This window comes from Dasypus novemcinctus, chromosome 26 (genome assembly GCF_030445035.2).
Source record: "Dasypus novemcinctus isolate mDasNov1 chromosome 26, mDasNov1.1.hap2, whole genome shotgun sequence".
Taxonomy (NCBI): Eukaryota; Metazoa; Chordata; class Mammalia; order Cingulata; family Dasypodidae; genus Dasypus; species Dasypus novemcinctus.
In genome coordinates this window covers 44,969,032-44,993,651 of record NC_080698.1, presented here as the reverse complement: position 1 = coordinate 44,993,651, position 24,620 = coordinate 44,969,032, and the positions used below count along the sequence as shown (strand labels likewise).

Genomic DNA, 24,620 nt, shown 5'->3' with positions numbered 1-24,620 from the left:
TGAAAACTCTAGTATATGTATGCATATATTTATCTTCTCTTGATAACCAGTTACTTTTTTAAGGATGGGGCAGACATATAGCACAGCATTTGAATATATTAGGAACTCAGTATTTATGTATTAAACTTTTTAGTTTACTACAGACATCATTTTTTAAAAAGCGTCTCATGGTACCACTGGGTGTAATCCTCCAAAAGAGGAATCGGTTTTCAAGTAGAATTCTACATGCTCATTATCCTGTCACCAACCCTCCAGAACTCGCTGTTCTCTCCAAAATACACTAGAACTTAAGGTTATAACCATTGACAAAATACCCAATGGTGCTATTTTAGGATACATATGTAATGTTATACTATATAATGTGTAGGTGGAAGACTACATATTGACTTTTACTGAAGTCTTGGAGACTGTGAGTGATAAAAGAGGTTAGCATTGCTTTGAAAGTTTTTGGCTAAAAGAAATAGACTAGCCTAGTTCCTGAAAACAAGAAAAGAATATTGATAATACTGTTGTCTGAATTAAGGCCATACTGTCATAAAACAATAGTTGGAAATTCATCTAATTCATTTCCTTATCTTCAGAAGGACTATACCTAAAGTTTAAAACATAGAGAAACATGAACCCAAGTATTTCCTTTGAGAATTTTAAGTATCCACAACATCACTTGGTTAATTTCTATCTTCCACACCCTAATTTAGATCTCAATTTAGTTATTGTTACTTAAATAAGTAGAGATCTATCATTCAAAACTCCATAGGGCATCCCATACATTACTTTAGCAAATCCTTTGGGTTTTAATAACATATGCCATATTGTAACTATTATTTTGGAAATCTTGTGCTAAAAGAATGTATTTAGAAGTGGAACATGTTGATAATTTCAAAGACCATCATGGAAGTCCTTTTCCCACATAAATGCTGAAAGACATAAATATTGCCACAGGAGTGTATTCTAAACCTCCTTCTACAGCCAGGGAATAAGTGTGCTGGGAACACTGCATGTTGTTTTACTTCATTGCTGATGTATTATTTTCCTAGGAGAAACTGTAGAGACAATGCTTTAAACTGTGAAGCTTTCCTGACTGTACATAACCCTCAACCAACAAAATGAGATGTACCTGGCATTGACTCAGTGCTGCTATTTGGAAGGGGGTGGTGTTACCATTTTCTAAATCAGAGTTCTCATCAAGTCATATCCCTGTGTTTTAGGGTCCACATGGAAAACTCCAAGTAACGTAGCCAGGTAGATGGGGCTGTCTTATCTTTTGACTATTTAATGCATATGCATTGGCACCTCCAAGGCACTGGCTTTGCTTTCTTAGAGAGCATCATCTAGATGGGGAGCTAGACAATAAATCACTGCATAAATAACACTAACATTATAACTGTGGTATGTTCTAATAGTAGAAGCATATGGTGCTGTGCAGGTTATCACTGAGAAATATGACCTCGAGTGAAAGGTCAGGGTAGGTCCCCCGTGAGGAGGCAACAATTGAGTGGAGAGCTGGGCATTAACCAGATAAAAAAGAAAGGACAAGTGCTCCAGGCACAGGAAATGGCATATATATGAGATATGCTTTGGCATATAGGAGGCAAGGTGTCTAGACCTGAAGAACCAAGAGGAAGATGAAGGTAACATGAGGCTGGAAAGAGATGTATAAGCCAGCTCAGAATAGACCACGTTAAGTCATATGAATGATTTTCTTTGTAGTGCAGCCTTTTCCTTACATTTTCTCTTAGTCTATCAGGCAGAGTACTCTTAACATTTCCTTCTGAGCAGAAGTGGTGAAATATTATCTGTAAAATCTCTGCCATGACCATGTGTTGTGTAGGCTCAGTCTCTTTTGACTAATCTCACATGAATGAGGCCAAGCCAAGCTTTATCCATACCTCCATGGTGTCTTTCCATCTAATGTATAAGTATGTGCCTGGGGACCACCAATCAAATTCAGCTCTGGGACAATTTGTTTCAAAATTAAGCAACTTGATGAAGAAGCTCCACATAGAATTCAAAAGTGAGGCACAAATATCTGGGATTCAGGGAAGATAGATAATGGTTTTAGGAAGTGGCATCAGAGCTGGCAAAATAATGACTAGACTTAACTAAAAGTTAAGACTGAACTAAACTGAAAATTAAAACTTAAAATAATGACTTAATTAAAGTTAGCTCCCTTGTAGCAGTGAAACTACAAGTATCTCTTGGGTCATGGTAACCATTTAGTCATCAGGCCACTTGTAATGATGTGTATAATGGACTGTTCTGGGAAAATTGGTCTCTGAGAAGATTCCCAATGAATCACACAATATACTAAATTACTACAATCTGCTTTTATAACTAAGAACCCTAACTGACTCACTTTCCTAATCCCCTTCTTGGTGGGGTGAACAGAACCCCATCATACATGCCTTCCTGGGGTTCCTATGCCAGTGGTTCTAAAAATGTTGTCCTGAGACCAATAGAACCAACAATACTTGAGAACAAGCTACAAATGCTTCACCCAAGACCTACTGAATCAGAAATTCTGAGGTTGAGGCCCAGCAATCTATGTTTTAATAAGCCCTCAGGGTGAATCTCATGCCAACTAAAGTTCGAGAAACATTGTCCTATATATACATACATGCATACATACACACACATATATATACATATATATTTAAATATTTTAGCATGTATGAAAAATGTTCATCCCCCTACTAGTCTCTGAACTCCTGGGGGAATTTACAATTTACTATGTGTCATTCACATTCAGATCCTCAGTGTTTAGATAGGACTGGCATAGTATTTAATGACTGGCAAAGGAATATTTCTATTGCCCTATTATCCTTGTCAAAATGGATTAATCATTGCCCCCAAAACTCTGTCTTCCATGTTTGTGGCATAACACGATGAATGACAGATCAGGTCTCTCCCCAAGGAGGATACGTACACGAGAACAGTAAGGGAATTGTACCTGCTATATGAGTTGAAACTAACTCAGCTTTACCTGGGATTCTACCTGCCTTCCATATAGGGTCTGCCACTGTCCTAACCAATTATCAAAAACCAGATAAAAATCACTCTATACATCTCACTCAATGATAAGGTTTCACAGTGCATCTCATATCAAATTTTCTGTGCTTTTTTCTTGGGGGGAGAGGTTGGTATGGAAGTTTAAGGATCCAAAATAGTAATTCTTCCACTAGGCAATCTGATAATGACATTTCTGAACTGAACCTGGGAGTGACACCTGGCTATCCCCAAAGTCTCGTAACACTAAGGGATTGGGTAGCACAGAATAGGAACTATCATTTTAACCAGATTGAATACCCTCTATTATCAAAGGAAGAAAACCATACTTCTGCAGAATGGATGCTCTGCAGTAGAGGATGGAAGCCAGGAGGAAAATATGGCACTCCTGTGCTCCCAGAAAGGTTTCCAGAAAACAATTGTGCCCACAGAGAGACAGGACTCTTAGGAAGGGAAGGTAGGATTGAACCAAACCTCAGGCAAAGAAATGGAACCATCTGAAATGCCAAACAAAGGCAAAGCAAGCTTAGAATGAATCCTGGCAGAGGGCAATCCTGAATACAAAGAATGGCCTCAAAGCAATTTATATAACCTCTGAATACAGGCATGCATGGGGAAAAAATGTGTGTGCATGCCCATGCTAACAGGAAAATGCAGATTTATTCCCATTTTTTCCTCCCTTTTATATGGGTAATGTGCAGGGGACTATATTGGAGTTCTGACAAATATATGCTGAATACCAAGACAGGATGAAATTTTATGATGGAGAGATTGGCAAATAGTGACTCAAAAATATCATGTTTGTTTATCAACTTTGTGTATAACTATGCATTTTGTCCTACTGGAAAAAGGTGATTACATTTTCCATGGTGCATGAAATAGTTAGATCATATTAACAGGAATATATTTAAATGAGGTGATCTCCATAGCAATGAAAATTATAACAATCACCAAAATAATAATGTTAACTTTAATTGCCCATTTCCTAAGGCACAGCAGTAAGTGTGCTAGCATATGCTGAGAAAGAAAAGTGGTGGAATGGAGGAGACGGTTCTTGGCTTGGCTGCTTAGGTCACCAGGAGGCCACCTTCTCTCAGTTGGAGAGTGGGCCATGATTCTGATCAAAGAGTATCGGACATTAACAGGGTTACATTCTCTCAGGAATTTGGATTTTTTTAAAATTTGGGTTTTTTAGTAAGACAGACTGACACTTAGAATGATTAGCGTTAAGTCACCTTAATGGCAGCAATCTTTAAAGAAGTTTCATGAGGACCCATTGCTAAAGGCCTGGTCTATTTTAGTTTTACCTTCTCAGGTGCTTGCTTATTCAAGTTATTTTAACACTATAACATAGGCCAATATCTTTCCAATAAATGCAGTGTTTTCTTGAAGCTAGCTGGAGTGGATCTCTGTTATTTGCAACCAAAGGACTCTTACCTAACTATAAAATAACACTTGGCAAGGCACACATAGGGTTGTGTAAGATACCAGTTTGACCATCATTCTAAACTGGGTGAGGAAGTTTGAATCCATCATCATAATATTAACTAGTAGCAGTGTGTCCAGGCTGCATGGGAAGTGAGCTGGTTTCTAAATTGAACGCCTCCTATGCTGATTATATTTACTGGAGATGGCACTCCTTATTTGGACAATAACATGAAAAGAGAAGCTGGCATAGTATTTTACTTAGCATGGTTGGTGATGAGGAAATTCTCCATTGATTGAAAAAACAAAATCCTTTTCTTAAGGTTCCATTACCAATAGAATAGTGAATGAATATCAGAATACAAGCAGCCATATTTCTGTGTTATTAAAATTCTATTGTCTTTCATCACTTCATTTGAGGTATAATGAGCATCCATTCCATTCAGCTGGGCAAAGCTTACCTTATTTCATAACTGAAATCCAATAAAATACAGAGGATGTCATGATTTACAAGACATTTTATTTAAACATAAATAGTCAAATTTTATTCATTGCCTAAGGCCAGATACATGCCAGGGCAACTTGGGCATTTATTATTAATAAAGAAGTAAACAGGAATCCTGGGACAATGCTTACGCTGGTGACTTGTGTATCGCCCAGAGATGAACTGAAGCGGAATCATTTGCTCTGATGGATGTCAGTGCCATCGAGTGACATCTGTTGGTTAATAAGCAGCTGCCCTGGAATTGGCTTGGAAAATGCAGGGATTTGGTGTACATGGTCTAATGGTTGGAAAGGCAGACTGACAGCCCACATTTCTGGGCTAACATCCCAGCTATGTAACTGACACTTCAGGATACCTTGGAATGAATCTTGGTTTATCTAACAGCAAAACAATCATCCAGTTTGGGTGGAGGGAATGATCAGGGAAGGGGAAGGGAGGGTTCACACCAATTTGTCATCCTAGAGAGAACATCTGTTAACTACTGGGTCATTCAAGCTTATCTGGGGGCAATCCTAACACTGGACCATCAAGGACACTCTCCAAGGGTTTGCTTAGGCTATTGGCTAACTTTGGTATACATTCCTCTGTCCTAAAAACTATTACATTATAAGCAGATGATTAGGGAAAAGAATTCACATATTCTACATATTCCACTTTTAAAAATTCAGAGGATATTTCCTTTTCTTAAAGGAAGTTTATAATTTAAACACTGACTCAAGTATTTTGCCCTCAGTGTGAAAAGACTTCTAGTATAAGATTACACAAGCCCTCTCCATCCCAGTTGCTCTAATTCTAAAATTAGTGATGATGGCCCTTAGCCAAATCAATGTACTTTCAGCATCACGTAGTATGGTAAGATTCATATTGAGGAACATCAAGCTTTCATCTTTGATATTAAAATAAGGATTTGGGGCAGCAGACTTGGCCCAGTGGTTAGGGCGTCCGACTACCACATGGGAGGTCCGCGGTTCAAACCCTGGGCCTCCTTCACCCGTGTGGAGCTGGCCCACGTGCAGTGCTGATGCATGCAAGGAGTGCCGTGCCATGCAGGGGTGTCCCCCCATGTAGGGGAGCCCCACGCGCAAGTGTGTGCCCTCTAAGGAGAGCCGCCCAGAATGAAAGAACATGCAGCCTGCCCAGGAATGGTGCCACACACACAGAAAGCTAACACAACAAGATGACGCAACAAAAAGAAACACAGATTCCCATGACGCTGACAACAACAGAAGCGGACAAAGAAGACCCAGCAAATAGACACAGAAAACGGACAACCGGCGTGGGGGTGGGGGAGGGAGAAATAAATAAATAAATCTTCAAAAAAAATAAAAAATAAAAAATAAATAAAATAAGGATTTATTTCCAAAGGCTTGAGAATTGAAAACTAATATAAAAGCATTTGCAATTATTGAGCAAATTCATTAAAAAAGAAAAATTAATTGGCAATGCTAAATAAATAATACAAATATTGGTATGGTATTAGAATGTAAATTTAAAAAGCCAGATGCTATAACTAAAATTAAAAACAAATAGAGCTTTAAAAGTGTTGGACATTAGTAAATATTGGTTGAATGCTAAATGTTTTTAAGAAAAATTTCCTGAAGAGACTTGTGACCATCAATATTTCCCCTAATATCAGGTTAGCAAATATTTATGTCTTTGAATTTTGACAAGCTGTATAGATATTAAATGTACTAGGTATTTTTATAATACATGGAAATTATTCAAAATATACTGCAATCCTGATGTTACTTTTTGTTGGTAGATTTTCTTCTCCAGTACATCTTGACCCCATTATTGTCGAAAACATGGGGTTTTGAAACAAAGTGTTAAACCAAGCATGCTCCAAATAAAAATATACATTAAAAAGTTACTTATTTCTTCAAATAGTAAAGTGAATGGATCATAGGAAATAAAACATGTTATTTTAAATTAGTATGGTTGTATATTTTTTGTTGTTTATCATACAGAATAACAAAGGAATTAGAAACCAGCCTTCTTTGAACAAACCTAGTTTATGATTTCCTTTAAGGCACTTAATTCTAGGGGGAGCTGAAGGTATATAAGGAAGAAATGCAGTTTTTGACTAGGATATACCATGAGAAAGTCAATCAAAGAGCAGAGTTTGGGATGGTAAGGAAGATTGGTAAAACAGAAGCATAGAGATCTGAAAAATGCTACCACAGTAGCTCAAGTGAAAGATAATGAAGACCTGAAGTAGAAAATAGTTATGATTGGTGTCTCAAATTCATTACCAATTTCTATTTCCATCCTGTTATACTATGGAGAAACGTACAGTGTTGGTGGAGCAGTGAAGACAGATTAGTCTTTCCACTATGGAAACTAGATGAGCTCCTGGAGACTCTTTTACTTTTGTTCCTTACCTTCTGTTTTAATCAGTTTGTTTTCCTCATTACAGTGCCATCATCTGGGGATAGGCAATATATCCAGTGGACCCAAGTGGGTTTTCTCTTTCTGATGTTGTCTATTGAAATGTTTGAATTTATTCATTCTAATAACAGGGCCTGCAAGAAATGTGTGACTCTTGGGAAGCGGACTTGGCCCAGTGGTTGGGGCATCTATTTGCCACATGGGAGGTCCGAGGTTCAAACCCTTGGCCTCCTTGACCCGTGTGGAGCTGGCCCATGCACAGTGCTGATGCGCACAAGGAGTGCCGCACCACGCAGGGGTGTCCCCCACATAGGGGAGCCCCCCACACAGGGAGTACACCCCATAAGGAAAGCTGCCCAGCACAAAGGAAAGTTCAGCCTGCCCAGGAATGGTGCTGCACACATGGAGAGCTGACACAACAAGATGACACAACAAAAAGAAACACAGATTCCCATGCCGCTGACAACAACAGAAGTGGACAAAGAACACACAGCAAATGGACACAGAGAACAGAAAACTGGGGCGGGAGGAAGGGGAGAGAAATAAATAAATCTTAAAAAAAAAAAAAGAAATGTGTGACTCTTCTTCAAACTTCCAGGACTTACCCACTTCTTATTGGCTACTTCCATCTTCCTAACACTAATACATTTCTTTCTTTTTAAATCAGCAATAGCTTGTTTCTGTTGCTTGTGGCCAAATAATTTTTTTCTGATTCTACATGAAGAGCAATGGAAAGAAGAGGAGACTGATGGGGCTGATATTACTGTAGCAACTAATTGACTTGTCTTCAGGCTGAGAAAGAGAGAGGTGAAATGGTGACTCCAAATTAAGGATAATGCTGAAGACAGAATGAGGATATAATGTGGGATAGATGGCTTGATGTGTGAGGGCTAACTTTGAGGAAATGTGGCTTTGAGTAGAAGGGTTGGCATTCTTTTCTACTTCACTTCCACAAGTGGCCAGAGCTATAAGGAAGCTAATTTTGACTCTAGCTTGACAATTTATTTTCTGGTACCCTCTTCAGAAATGAAATGGGGATGATCTGAGAGGTGGCCACTTCAGTGCTTACCGCGGGGCTATCAGGAAGCCATCTGAAAGAGAAGCTGTCAAGATGATTTGTGCACTGGCAGGGAGATTAGACAAGTATATGAGAAAATCAGCTTTTTTGTTTCAGAAATTCTATAAACATCTTAAGAGAGCAAAGGAAATTTTTAAAGAATGACATTGGCATGGCATCAACTAAATCACTCACAAAATGAGATTCTTTCTTTGAAGGTAACAAGACATTCTTACCTCAAGCTCTTTAAAAATTGCTGGTTCTTCCCTAGAATAACTTTACCTAAATACTTATATAACTCAATCTCTTGCTTCATTCCATTATCTGTTCAAAAATCTCCTGAAACAAGCTTTCCCCACCATCCTACCTAAAACAACATCTACCACAAAGACCTTTCAATCTCTTCCTCTATCTGCTTTGTTTGTTATTTATTATCATCGCCTACTAGTAAAAACTCCATGAGAAAAAAGAATATTCACCCCTGACTATTAAAAACCTCTGCCAGTGATTAACACACAGTAGGCACTCACTAAATATTTGGTAGATGAATAAATGAAAATACAAGTCTCCTTTGAGTTATGTACTTTTTTTCTTTAGGAAAAATTCAGAGCTGCTGGTTACACTTTCTGAGTAAGATTCTTTCACATTTCCATTTAATTGTGATTAGGCAGGGAGAGTTCCTCCATAGTTATTGAGATAAACTCCCAGGCTGCAAACTAGGAAATCTCCAACTTTCTTAGCCACCCCTGACAATACTTCTGTGAGGCTTGCTCTAATACAGTATATACTGCTTATACCATTCACATGGCCTGACAATTAACAATGAGCTGTTTGTGAGAGAGATTTTGTCATTTCGTATTAGTATCCATATCCCAAGGTAGTCCAGAACAGCAGCAGATGAGAAAGAAGAATATGGGTGAATGGAGTACAAGGAATTAGAAGAGTAGGAAGAAGAAAAATGGGAATAATAGCTGGAGAAATAAAACAAACATCCCCCAAACACCTTACTAGATGCATTATACCTCTGACAGTTCTATTTTCCCAATCTCTTTTATGATATTCCCCTATTAAGTTGTCCCCACTGATGCCCAATATCTCTCCCGCCCATCCTTTATTTGAACCTTCTCTACCCAAACTTTGGTCATAAGACCCCATCAAAACTTCTCTTTCCAAGAGGCAACCTCTATCTTCCTTTAGAAAATTAGAACGAGGCTTGATCTCACTCCTAGACTGATCCTATTTACTTTGGCAGGGATTGGGGGATGTGGGGGGAGAGAAAGAAGAAGTTAGCATTATCCTGTTCCCTTCTCTGATGAACTGACTCTGGCCTTGAACACTATAAAAGCCTAAGCAATTTGACCTTGTACTAGGTAATATTCCTATCCTAAGGGAAATATATTTCACCTGAAATTTAGTGGTTTATTGTTTCTCATATTAATGTAGCTCCTTTAATTTCTAAAAAAGTATACTTTTCTTTTTATCTCCCAATTCAATAAAATCAACTTCCCTTTAATTCCCTGGTTCTGACCATAAATCAGTTATTTCTCTATATCCATCATAATCTTTCTCATGCCAAAAAATCAATCATGTATTGGATGTATGAACAAACTCTTTAATCTACAGGCAGAAGTAGTTTAAACTTTACATTAAAAAGAATTACATTAGACCTTGTTTTAATAAGCTCAACAGCATTGACAAGAAAACCACTAAGATTACAACTTAAACTTAGTATTAATATTGTATGCATTTCCTAATCAGTTAAACCAACTTTAAGGAATTTGGATTACTTTTTTTCCCCCAGATTGCTATGACAATCTCCAATGCAGGTTAGAGAAAAGGCTTTCTGGAGAGAAAATATTTACAGAAAGATTTGAATGAAAAAGGCAAGTAAATTTGTGGATTTCAGATGCCAGAATTTTACTACAGCAGCAAATGTTCATTTAGTACATAGTATATCTAAGGGACTGTGTATGAGTCCTGGTGAGCACCCAATCTTGGGAAGATGTCCTGAGAAATTTTAGTTCCCCTCCCCTTTGTTAAAAAGTCTGTCACTGCCCTTGAAGATATCATCTTTCAAGTCATAACACTAATGAGATGAAATAAATGTTGCCATATTTATACAAGTAAATGTCAGGGAATTCTACATAGGGGTAGAGATAGGGAGAAGGGAATATAGTGTTTTCCAGGTAACTGAGCTTGGACAATATATTCCAGGCAGACAGAACTGCTTAAGTAAAATCCCAGAGGAATGCAATGTATGGTGTTTGGGGACTAGCATGTCCATGGACAATAAAAGACAAAGGAAACTAAATGGTCAATTAGAAGGTGAGAGGAGAAATAAATTTCAAAAAAATGAAGGTTCCTCAATATTATTTCTCTGTTAGCTTACTCATCAAGATTTGTTTCATAACAAAATACCTGAGCATTTGCATTTCAGGTTTATATTTTCCATCCTTACAATTTTCATCATCTCAGAAAAGTGGTTATGGGGTAAAATACTCCTGTTACCAGGTCCACCAGCTGGTATGATAAACCCCACACATTGGGTTGGCATAAACCATGGGAATTTATTAACTCACAGTTTTGGAGGCTGGAAGGCTTGTTTCCTCCAGGAGTTGGTAGTATTCTGGCTGGCCAGCTATCTTTGGGTTCCTTGGCTTTCCCTTCACATGGTGATGTCCTCTCCTTTCTCTTCCTTGTTAAAACTGACTTCTGGTTCCCCCTTGTGTTCTTACCTATAAAGCCTTCAGTAATTGCATTAAGACTACCCTGATTCAGTTGGCCACAATTTAACTAAAAATAACAGCTTCAAAAGGTCTTATTTACAGTGGGTTCACACCCACAGGAATGGGTATGGATTAAGGACATGTTTTCCGGTGGTATAAATCTCAATCTACTGCACTCCTCTTTCCTACATTTAACGTTTTCCCAACTGAACAAATAATGGCAGTCTCTATAAAGCTAGTTTCATTATGACGTCTCTGCCAGCAATTGTCTCCCACACAGACTTTTTGAAAAATACTTCACTAGGCTGCATGGCAGACAAAACCAGGAGATTCACATTTCTATTCAGCATGCAGTGGACCACATATCCTTTTCTTTCTCTACAAATTTCCTTTTTTCTCAGTTTTAACATAGACTTTTCATCCACCTTATTAAACCCATGTCCCTACAGGGAGGAACGATGGAAAAGGTTTGTGTATTTCTACGTCTACATTCCTCCCATTTTCAAAAAACCACAGCCATAGAGGATGGTTTGAAGGAATTTTGGGATTGTGAAAAAATGATCGAAATATAGCTCTTAATGAATCCTGTCTCAAACTTCAAGCTTAGGAAAACTGCATTCTCTATCTCTTTAGAAATCTAGTTGTTTGGGGAATTTTCTACAAGTATTTAAATTTGTAATTATTTTTGAGGATCCAGGTAAAGGAGAACGATGACTTCTGCCTTTAATTCAGAAGTTTAACAGTACTGCTTTAACTAGAACAATTTACATTGCTATTAATTCATTTTTCTCCAAATTATAGGGATAGAGAAGAAAATCTACCATGCCACATTTTGTAGCCTACTTTTGTCTTTTCCCCCGTACCAATACCAGCTACCCCAAAGAGTTACATTTTGGGCAAAAAGATTCAATGATTATCTTACTAGTAGGCAGTTACAATAAGCTGTTTAATGGAATTATCAGAAACTGTTCCAGACTCTCCTAGACAAGGGTTGCACAGAGGATCAATGGCAGATTGTATGCAAGCCTTTTACAAATTCTGAGATCAGAGAACAGGATTGAAGGCCTAAATGGAACTGGAGAGGATTCATCCCAATGGTGGTATCCTAAAGAGAGTGTATCAATTCTTGCTGCCTAGATCATTAGAGTAGCTCCTTTTTTCTGTCTCAAGCTTGGTTCCTTGGTCTTTTCTCTAATTTCTCCAGTTGACTTACCAACTTCCAAAGAGTTCTTTTTTTTTTCTTAAGATACTTTCTTCTTTCATTTTTCATTAAATTGTCTTTTTTTAAAGATACATAGATCACAAAAAATGTTACATTAAAAAATATAAGGTTTCCACATACCCCACACCCCACGCCACCTCCACCTCCCCCCACATCAACAACCTCAAAGAGTTCTTTTTTTGTGTGACTTAAGCACCCAAAGTGAGTTTTTATTGCTTGCATTCTATTTTTTTTTTTACAATTTTCAAAGATGTTTTGACTAAATTTCAAAATCGAATAAAGGAAAACTAGAACAACAACAACAACAAAACAATTAAAATCATATTGATAAAACAACTCCCTAAATAACTAGAGATTCTGCTGCCATGATACATGGCCACAGTTGTGCCCTTCTAGGATATAAGACAAGGTCTTCATATAAAATTATATAGATGCATCATTTTGCTATAAGCAAATTCATGCATTTTATACTCAGGAGCCTGACTTCAAGGAAGGGATTTTTTTCCTTTTTGTGTACACACTCAACTGTAAACAAATATTTATGTTTCCACATAATAGAAATGGGGATGAGTTGCCTCTTAAAAGAGAGTGGACACAAGCTAAGAAGCAAATAATCAAAAGCAGCTCAGCGGAAGTGTCTTATTCTGTGGATTCAGTTTGCCACCTTTTTAGTTTGCTAGGCTGCTAAAAGCAGATTCCATGAAATGAATTGACTTTAAACAATGGAAACTTATTAAGCTTACAGTTCTGAGGTTAAGAAAATTTTCAAAATTAGGACATCATCAAGGCAATACTTTCTTCCCAAAGACAAGCTGCCGGTGATCCATGGTTCATCTGCCACATAGCAAGGCACATGACAACTTTACTTTGTTCAATAACATTGAGAGGGTACCTTTGAAATAGCTGGATTATGCTGAGACAGAAGGTAGAGTACAGGTTGCCAAGGACAGGGGGTAGGATGAGGAATGAGGAAATAATGTATAATGGATGTAAGGATTCTGTTTGGGGTGATGGGACAGTTCTGGTAGTGGATAGAGATAAGACCAGAATTGTGACTGTGATTAATTCTACTGACTGATATGCTTAGGAATGGTTGAGATGGCAAAGTCTATGTTGTATAAATATTTCCACAATGAAAAAAAAAAGGACTAACATGACAATGACAATTATATGCAATATGTGATCCTGGACTGTATCTAATAATGGAGAAGAAAAGGCTCAAAAGGACATTATTTGGATATATGGAAAATTGGAATATGGTCTGTAAGCTTTGTATCAATACTAAATTTCTTGAACTTGAAAACTAAGAATAGTTACGTAAGCAAATATCTTTCTTAGGACATGTACAGGGAAGTATTATGTATTCAGAGAGTTTGGTGTATACAACCTAATCTCAAATGAGCAGAAGATATAGATAGATAGACAGACAGATATAGATAGTTGAAAGAAAGAAATAGGGAGGGAGGAAGGGGGGAAGGAGAGAGGGAGGGAGGGAAGAAGATACAGCAAATGCGGCAAAATGTTAAGAGTTGGTAGATTGTGGTAAGGGTATGGTGGAGGTCTCCTTATGGGTTTTGCATTATTTTTACAACTGTTATGTAAGTTTGAAATTATTTCAAAATAAAAATTTAAGGAAAAAAAAGTGAGCACTTTTGGAAATTTAGCAACGCAAAGAAAACTTGAAAAAGAAAAGAATTTTATTACCAGCAATCTTATCTCCTGATTATACCCTGCCCCACAACCTTCTTTCTTATCCAGGCTGCTCTCAGCATCCCATGATCCCCAAGTCTCTTCTAGGGATCTTTTTCTGCTTTATCACTAATGCTGAGTCTCCAAGCAGCAACTTCTGCCTAGTCTTCAGCCTGTATTCTCAAAAAATTTTACTTCGAAATTTTTGGGATAGTATTGCCATTGGGTTGAGTGTCTAATACTGAGTTAGACAAAATTGCAAAAACTTACAGAACAGTAGGGAAATATATTGATGCTGATACAGTGCAATTTGTCAAAAAAAAAATAACCTTATTGTGTATGTATGTATTTTTTCATTACAATATGTGCTTATTTTTTCCTTCAATTTAGATTCAGTTATACCCAAGATGAACAAGCATTCAGCTCTTTAAAAATTCAATGGGAGCCTAATGGATAAATTGACACAAACCCTAAAGCAGGATGTAACCTGTGAGTCTAATATAAGCTCTTCTAATTTCTACTTGCTATCTTACTTTCTCACTGGTTATAGATGACTGAAGCACCCCTAAGAATGAAATGACATAAAGTTTGCTTTGGCATTCAAAAGTGTGAAGGCTGGAACACGCACCAAGTACACTGTCTTAGGGGTTTTGGAAAATGGCCATTCAAGATCCGGACATGGAATTAAGTATTTTGTTGTTGTTGCCAAAAGACATTTGATCATAAGCATCCATAATTTCTGTACCCATCAGCATTGAGGTTTTGAAAGCAATATACTTCTTTATTAGTTACCATTCATTGTCATTTTTGCAATTATAATTCTGACAACTTTGGTTTTACCAGAGGAACCTATCGCCACTGAGGAAAAATACATCAGGTGTGTATTTGTTTTTGTGACTTTTCAAATATAGTTACATCTCAAAGGATGCCTAACACCATCAGGGAAATAAATCTTTTGTATGCATGGATATTTTTATTATGCATTCTCTCATTTTGGGACCTTTATACATTTTCATTTTTTTCTCCAAAGTTTATTACCAGGATGTCAGTTTTAATATTTTTACTTGTAGGTAAAAGCCTATGATGTAACTATACACCAATTTCTCAAGGGAACAAGCCTAATGCTATGTCTTGCTATCCCAGGACCACCTTTGTAAAAAGGAGCTTGCTTGAAAATTAATACCAACTCTAAAATATTAATGTAATGAAATAATATCCAACCATTGTTGGTGATGTGTTTTAAGAGTTTACTATCTACGCCATGAAGCCAAAAGAGGTTCTGGCTATGTGAGCAATTGGAAATAGGCAAATGTAGAGCTATATGAGGTCAAAGTATTTCTAAGTTAGTCAATGTGTGAGGTTGGTTACTATTAGTGCCAGAAATCTTTATCATTTGCTATTATACAGTTTGCCTAAGATTGCTAATGCAATTAATGTGGGACTGTGTAGAGTTTGCTAAAATCCTTGGAATATTTAAGAGCAGGGATTCATTTGCCAAATAAAAATAAAAGAGAGCCTTTGTGTAGGTCTCAGACTACATTACATGCATCAAGTTGTTCAAACTACACAATAATTTAGAGAGGAGTTGCGGTCCTCTAAAATAAATATTTCCAAAGAAACCAATTACTATTTTAATGTTTCTTGAACTGAAACATCTTCTTATTTTTTAGAACAATCCATTTGACTATGTCAAAATTAAACATTGAAACATTAAAACATTAACATTAATTGAAACATTAAAATGTCCAGGGATTGCTTTCTTGCCTCTGTTTTGATGAATATTGTATTTTTCTGTGTGAAGACAGCAAAGAGTTCTGCCCCTGCCTTTATTTGCCTATTCCAGTATGTTGGAACAGTGGAAAGTCTCCAGCAGGGCAACCAAAGAGAAAGCTTTCTTTTTTTTTTCAATATGACCACCCAATTTTTGATCAGAGGATTTCAATTGCATTTGGAAATATCTTTTCCCCACTGTCTGCAGCTTTAATGGGACTAAGACTCAAAATGCTCTGCTTTTCCATAGCAAAAGTAGATATGAAAACATAAGCATTACCATAGTAGCTAATTCACTTTCTTATGACATACCAAAATTTGAGTACCATGATATAAGTGGAGGACATATCAGTTGAAGTAGACTTCAGTAATGGTGCTACACTTTTAAGCAATTTTTGCTATGTTGGACATTTTAGCTACCTTTGACCTGGTTATCCTTGAATCTGGTTCTACATTTTTTCCCCCAGTTCTGTAAACTAACTGACATTCTTCCAATAATTTTTCTTCTACTGAAATTTCTATCTATTTCTATGAGATTCAAAATGGGAGATCTTTTCAATGAATATTTTTGGAAATACTGGAAAGAGAAAGCTTCACTTAAGTGTTGAATGCAGCCTCATTAAACAGGCAGAAGAGGAGAAACCAGTATCTTAAAATTTATTGGGTGCAGCAACTATTTTACAAAAGCATGTACTTCCCCAAAGAAGCTACCACAGAACAACAAGGCCCTTCTCCCCTATCCAGATAACCAAGGAATTCTGTCATTCAATAGAATCCTCTGCATTTGGGAATCTACCTGCTATGGGAGTCATCCCCAAGCAGCTGTGTAAAGCAGGAACTCACTTTACCTTCAGATCTTTTCATCACCCCTATTGTTGGCTTACGTGGAGTGAAGGAAGGTGGAAGAGATGAGAAGGTGCTGCTGAGAGAAGCATTTCTGCTGTCTTATTTTTCCAGGCAGCAAACACACTCTGTCATCTTCTATTTCTAGTCCCAGGCAGACAATGGCATTCTACTGCCTGGCAAAAACCCATCTTTTGCAATCAGAATGATAAGCGAGAGAGACTAGTTTACTCAATAAATGCATGATGACTTTGCAAAGCAGTGTGCTGCTCCTGGAGAGTGAGTGGAGGCATTCAGTTGAGAACCTGGAGCTCTTGGTTCAAAACACAGGGCTATTCCCTCAATAGTTCCCATGTTGCTTGAAAGTACATTTTTTATTGTATGAATTTAAGAATCATATAATTTGCAAAGCAATGGTATTGTCATATATCATTTAAAAATACTATCAAACACTGCATTTTTGGCATTCCTGAATGGCATTAACTGGAATTAACTGGCAGTTCAAGCAGAAATACAAACATTTGCAAAGGCACAGAATATCCTGATACCCACAGAAGTTTGCAGATATTGGGGTAAATAGTGTATGTATGGTGGCTGGGGGTGAGCATTAAAGAAGATAGGGATAGTATGAGAGTAGATCATGATTCATAAAAGGCCTTGTACTCTTAGGAATGAGAAGCCAGGAGCACATGATAAAATAGCCTTTTTTAATGTTTTAGAAAAACTATCATCATCGCTGATGTTAAGATAATTGGAGGAATTATTCTGGAGACATGGGTACCTGTAGCTACGATTCAAAGCAAATAAAATAGGGTCTAGCACACAATTAATGAGGAGGAGGAGGAGACAGGGGTGTACTTAGATGGTGCTAACAATGCAAGCATGGGCTAAGACCTAAAATGCTGTGCTAACCACTGAGGACCCCAAAAACAGGTAAGATATCCAGTCTCTTTTTGAGGGACTCACAGTTTAAACTTAAAGACACCTAAAGATAAATGATGCTGTGAAAATTATTGTGATTTTGTGTTTTGAAATTAAGATCTCACATGTTAATACCTGTATTCAGGAGGGTGACCACTGAAAACTTCTTAAGGAAAACACTCCAAGTTTAAAATGTTTCAGAATTTTCCAGATTCACCATGTCAAAGACATAGATAAAAAAAATTTAAAAACAAGGAAAATCCTCAAATTCAACATACGTGGTGTTTCTGGGAATGATACAGCTCTGTTGTAAGTTTTGCATGAGAAGGGCAAGAGGGACAAAAGGTGGAAACTCAGAAGAGTGCAGCTGCAATAAACCATAGCAGGAATAATTTTAAGATACACTGTTCTGTGAGCCACAATCTACAATGATATATTCTAAGTGTTTTCTCAACATGTTTCCTTATTTCTAAAAGTCAAAGGAAAAATAAAAAATTCCCTTCCTTCTTTCCTTCCCTTAACAAATAATTACTGAATACTGGCTATATGCCAGGAATTATGCTACATAATAGTGTCACAACAGATAACCCTTGCCCTCATGGAGTTTACAGTAAGGTGGGGAAGATTGACAATTAGAAAAGCACATAAAGAAAGAGAACACTGCATTGTGGAGAGATGCACTTGCTATAAAATCTCACAAAGAACAAACCCAACTAGCTCTTGAGAGCTAAAACCTGAAGGCTGAATAATAGTTAATCATAGTCAATTAGATCTTCACCTATTATGCTAGGAAAGAATACTCTAGGGGAAGGTAAAAGCATCAATTAAAAAGCCTAGAGCTTTTCTGAATAATAATGATAATTACATTTTAAGACCCACTGAAACAACTGTATTTAGCAATTGGTATGAAATATCAAAAGGGTAGTTCAATTGTTCATTAAGGTTTTTGAAATTTTCACATGCATCAAGATATCATGGCAGTAACAAACCATTATTATTTTTGTCATATTGTAAAGCAGTACCCATGAAATTCTTCTGAAAATCATCTAACAGACTGTGTCATATATGTAGTCTTTACTCTATAATCCTTGAATGAAATTTAGTTTAAAGGATATAGAATTTCTTAGAACCAAAAGCTAGTATAAATATGTACCTTGAATCCTGATTTAGGAAAAGAAATCTTTAAGCCTAATTTATATTATTATGTTGACTTGAATTTTAAAGCATGTTGGCAAGAGTAGATATTTTCCCATTCACTGCCATATTAAGCAATAAATTGTGTTTATTGATATTATATATGTAGACCATTCAAATAAATAGAGGTATTTATGCAATTAAGCCATTTCATCATCTGAGAAAATCATAATAGAATCCTCTTTCAAAGTTCAACAATTACCAGCATCCATGATATAAATCTTTCATGGATTATACAAGAGAACAAGCAACCTAGAAAAACTACAACTAGACTTCCATGTTCCATGTGGCCTTCTGTTGAAGGAATGTTTCTTTTCTTTGACATCATTGCCCTAATTTGTTCTATCAGAGTACGAGTAGGAAGAACGTACCCATGCCTCATTACCACGTGAAAGATGGGGATACCTCATACTCTGGTTTTAAAAGCTACCTCTGTCTCAGGACTTAAGTCTGAAGTAAATTTTGAAATTAAACCATTGTAAAAGAGTGAAGCTCCTATACCTATTTATGAAGGAGAAGAATCACAATCTTAAAAGATAAGCTATACAGAAGGAATGGAAGCAAATTCTTGTCTGCTGTGCCATCAAGATATAAAAACATCATGGAGCCTATGCTGCTTGCTGTTGCTTATTCTCTTTCCCTCCCTCCCTCTCTCTTTCTCTCTCTCTCTTGTGGCACACACATGACAATGTGAATTAGTTAATTCCCTTTTTCTTATATCTCTTACATGGTAAAAGCATACCAATTAGAATCATAACTCAATTTATAAAATAAATAATCTTGTAATTATAACTAAAGGCAAATGTTATCTATCACTCAAATTATATTCAAACTTTTCAAACTCAATTACTCAACTGATTTAGAGGGAACTGGTATGATGTGCTAGCTATCAGGAATTACTAGGTGGTAAGCCCTTCTACCTGGATGATCTTATTGATTTTATTAACCTGCTGAAGTAGACATCATTAATCCCATTTTAGACTGGAGGTGGCTGAAGCTAAAAGAGTTAAGTCACATGTCCAATGTTTCATAGCACAGAAATAATAAGAGGCCATCATTCAAGCCCCAACTTTCTGATACCTTAACTGGCAGACTTGCTTACTTCCATGTCGTAACACAGTGTACTTATATCTTTCTTGAGGGTGAGATTCTAGAACAGGGATTCTTAACAAGGGGTCTGTGAGCCTGAATTGAAATTCAAGAAAACATTATTCTTGTGGGGACGTGTTGGTGTGGGTTTAATATATTTATTAAATAATATACAGTATAGTGTGGACTTAGTAAGGGGTCTGTAGTTTTCATCTGACTGGTAAAGGGGTCCATGAAACAAACAAGGTTAAGAACCTCTGTTCTAGAGTAAACAGGTAAGGAAATAAGTGAACATTAAAAGTTACGTTGAACATGCTCTAAAATTCCCTATGCAGATCTGCTTCCCAGGAATTCCAATAGAAAAAGCTTTTTCTTTTCTTTTTCTTATCTGAATTAGAATATATTGTCATTTCTTCTACTGAGCAGCAGAGGTAGCAGCTGGATTCTTTTTTTGAGGTCATGGGATAAGAATATGTATCTTTAAGTACTGGAATTGATTTGGAGTAGGAAGATGCCCACATTAAGAGCAGCTCACAGAAGTGAAACCTACTAAGTAACAGTGAAATCAGTTTTCCCATCTCATGTTACCCTCCAGGTCTTACACTGGGTGAACAGACTTATCTGACACCATTTAAATTGTAATTTTTCTTTCTTTTCTTTCTTTGCTTTGCTTTTTCATTGAGGGAGGGGTGTTTGCTAAGAACATAAGTGAATTAATTAAAATATACTGCAAATATAATATAGTTCCAATGTACAGATACACATCAGTTTCCATTATATTTATAAGAAAAGAGGGTGTAATCTTTGAGATGCTACACCTGAACCTTCAAGATTTTTCCACACTCTCGCAGCATGCGCTGGCTTTCTAGCTACTCTTACTTATCCCCATTGGAAAGATTCTCAGATTGAAGGACTTCATCCAAAATGGCTGTCAGTGGCACAATCTTTATTTTTAAGCTGGGTCATTTTAAGATAAAAATCTGAGCTGGGGAGTACAGATGACATCAAATGGCTTTTTTTTTTTTCAGAGTCATTATACAGTGGTCTCTGCATGCTCATTATGACTAAAGTTTGTCCCAAGTGACACCAGGAAAAGCAACCATGTGAAAGTCACCATTGACTTGTCTGTAGAATATAGTCTTTTATATTGACACACAGAATACATTTTTCTTGATCGTAAGGCAAGGAAAGCTGTTATTTACCGAACAATCAGAACGCCATTGACTTTACGAACACTGTAAATTTTTATAACAGAAAGAGTAGTATTCTTTGATTTGTCCAATAGAAAGTTCAGCATTTAATTTGAGACCCATTTATAGCAATTATGTAATACAAGATGGTATCTGAACTTGATCTCTGAGCTTTATCTTAACCATTTGACCTGTATTTTCTCTTCATATTGCCTTATCTATTTGTCCTTATCCTCTTATTTTAGGTATTTCTCTACTCATCCTTAAGTACTATTTTGATGAAAGCAGGACTTAAAAGAAGAAACAAACACATAATCCTAAAAAATGATCAGGTATAGCTTTGAAGATTGATGAATTCAATTGTTAATTAGTCTTACAAATCACAGAGTGCCACAACCAAAATTAAAATTTCTTTCCTAATCAGAAAGTTTCTAACTAAATTATTCTATAAATTTTTCCCACAGAAGAAAAGGTGTTAAAAACTATAGTAGTGAACTAGACATATATGGTCAGGCTGCAAGTTAGAAAAAAAAACAGCAACAACAAACTAACTTGCAATAAGTGCTTATGAAAAAGCACTGGAAAAACAGGGGCAAGCTTACAGAATCAAGGAATTACTTTGTTTGTCTATTTTTTTTTAACCTAAAATGGCATTCATCATGAGGCCTGTCAATGATTAGGAATTATCTAGTCCAAAGAGTTTAGAGTAAGAATGTTGAAGTTAGAAGGAAGAGTTTAAGAATGATCCAGATCTTCACTGATTTCGGGTGGACAGTAGCACCAATGATGATGCACTGAATTAAAAACCTGAGGTTTAAAAGAAAACCCTGGCTCCCTTCTTTTAGTGCCCATGTTCATGTATACCATCTACATATTGAAACTTATGTGTCTGAAGTGCATCTGTAGTATGGTAGGCAATACTAAAGCCCTGTCCTGTCTTTAGGATTTATAACATCTTCCCTCACGAAAAAGACTTCTGTTTCATTGTCTTGCTTATTTGCTTCTAAGGTCAGTTAACTGCTCTGGGCAATAATAATTTGGATTAGATGAAATTCTTACAAACAAACCTTCAGTCCTGATGCTATCACAAGACATGTTTAGGACTATCTAAGCAAGCATCCTATAGATCTGTGTCTGCATCTGTATCTATATCTAGATACATAAATTCACTATATCAAATATTTCCATACAGGGAACCCTGAATATTTATTATTTATTGACATAACTCCTGAGCATGAAGATTTGGTCTCATTTCTCAAAATCTGCCCAATGGAAGCCAATTAACCAAATACTTGCACTCATTATTTCCAAGTTGAGCAGAATAAACAAAGAGAAAAGGACCATCTCCAAGTGCTACTTAATAGAACTGACTTTCTGAAAATAATCTAAAGTTTCAAAGACTATTTGCCTAAGTATATCCTACTGCCTGGATAATTTAATTAACTTTGATTTGGTCAAGTGAGATAGAACCATCAGTGTTATTCCCCTTCAAAGTGAATTGGCACTGTGACTGGCTTCACATACTTCTGAATAATCCTCCCCATTTCGGGGAAAGGAAGAAAGGAAGAGCATTTAGGGAGAGGCACATACATCTATACTTTCTCAGGTTTCCAGATACAGGCTAAAATCCAGGCTATTACCCATTACAGAAAAATAAGATACAAATTTTAGCATTGTATTTTCAAGTCTCGATATTGCCCACGAGTATTTGAGGGACTTCAGTATCACAGTTTTCTAAACATTCCTTATAAAAAGAATGAAGTCGTGTAAATGAAGACTTTGCAGATCCACTTCCCAGGACTTGGGAGGGTGGTAGGAGCAGGGACAGGGTGCTCACCAGTAGTATCAGTTTAATAAAGCATGACGTGATCCCTACAAGCCACAGATGTTTAGAGGGTCAGCTTCACCAGCACAATCTCTTCCTACCTGACTCTTTGGAAATCTGTGTGAAGGATTCCACACCTTTCTCTCCATAACTTCCTTCAGATGCAAGAGTTGACACATAATTCCAGCCAAGGGCCTTTACTATGTCCACCATGGCCTGGGCTTGGAAGGAATCGGGTGGGACCACGCGAGAGAAGAAGTCATAGCGCCGGTCGTCACTTAACTCGGGTGCTGTTGATGCATAACTAATCTGTGGGATCTGAAAAGATAAGAAAGCACCACATGAAAACATACCACCAGGCTGTGAGAGACCCATTCATAACTAAAACAATTTACTCAAACTATAGGGCTTGTGTTCCAAAAAGGATGCGTGTTTTGCCAAATACAACCATGTAATTTTAGACCACTTTACTGCAACTAGCCACTTTTTAACAGCACAAAAACATCTTTTTTTTGGGGGAGGGGGGCTCATTCTCTTATGTTTTCCTTTGAAAAGAGGTAATAAGGATGATATTGGAATTACAAGGTCAGTGTCATGGTGGGAAGGAGAAAAGGATCCATAACCTTTCTAGTTGACATTTTGTTTCATGCTTTACTTGTTATAAACTAATGGAAAAGAAAAGCACAGCAACCTAACTGGAATATATGTAGAGACTGGTAAATAGTTGACAGTTTAGTTTAGGAGTACTGATGAATATCATTAGCTATCTAGCATTGAGTGTTGATGACCTGCAGGGAAATATCTAAGCAAGTTGCATGCATTGTTTCATTTATTTTTCACAAAAACCGTATGAAGAACATAACTAAGAACTAAGTTTAGATCCAAGTAAGGGTTTCCTTGCCCCAGGGCCTGTCAGACTTTGCACTTTGAAAAGTCTTCCTAAAAGTTTTCTAAGTCCTCTATTGGGTGCTGAGATTGGTCTGGCAGTTGTGAATGGATAGAGACCAGAAAGGGCTCTGATTTTCATTTTTCCTCTTCAGAGCACTGTCTGACACTTTACCACATTTGGAGCCAACAAGATACCCTTAGAAGCTCCAAGACTTGTATCTATACGATCATCCTAGGTTTCCATAGCAAGGTCTGGTTCCAGGAGGGCAGTCTGGCAAGAGGATTTCTCCCTGTAGCTGGCATTGCATTTATTCCATGGGATTTTGTGTGAGACTGGGCTGCTAAAATGTTGCCAACACACTGATTTTAGCCAATTCTATTTATATAAAAAGGGGCCACCAAAATAATATTTTCCTGGGGTCTTACTTAGAGCCTAACTTCAGGAATGCTATGCTGTCCCCCTAAAAGTCCTAACCAGGCCCTTCCACCTCCCCTCCCTCAATTCTTTCCCGTAACACCAGGATACAGTAAACTTGGATTGATACAATTAACTTGCCCAACATATGTTAGGCAGAGTATGATCAACTCACAAAATTCTGCTTCCAAACTCACCTGGGTTTTGCCTCTGCTTTTACCATAAGGGTCTCTCAGGTATCTAAAGACCAGTTTTGATCTTTGTGCATTCCAAGCCCAATAGTCCAGGTCTTCGCCCCATAGAGGCCAAAGCTAGAATTAAGTTGACTCTTTGAGCCCTGAAAATTCGACTCTGTATTTATTTAATACACATTTCTCTCTTTCCTGTGCTGTTTGCCTAGTGTATATCTATTTGACGTTGTTTAAGTCTGGGTAACACTTCTGCAAATCTCATTTTGTTGTGAACCT

At 37.0% G+C, this 24,620-nt stretch overlaps 1 protein-coding gene across 3 annotated transcripts in view; it reads right to left on the bottom strand.

The window, feature by feature from the left end:
• The window catches only part of GRM7 (glutamate metabotropic receptor 7), a 1,023,847-nt gene that overhangs the window by 670,644 nt on the left and 328,583 nt on the right, over window positions 1–24,620 (bottom strand). For all 3 annotated transcript variants that reach the window (XR_011647555.1, XM_058288955.2, XM_058288956.1), the window contains exon 2: window positions 22,952–23,168. Coding sequence is in view for 2 of the 3 variants with exons in the window: in XM_058288955.2 (XP_058144938.1) it covers window positions 22,952–23,168 (217 nt within the window). In the remaining variant the exon portion in view is untranslated. The remainder of the gene's footprint in view (window positions 1–22,951; window positions 23,169–24,620) is intronic.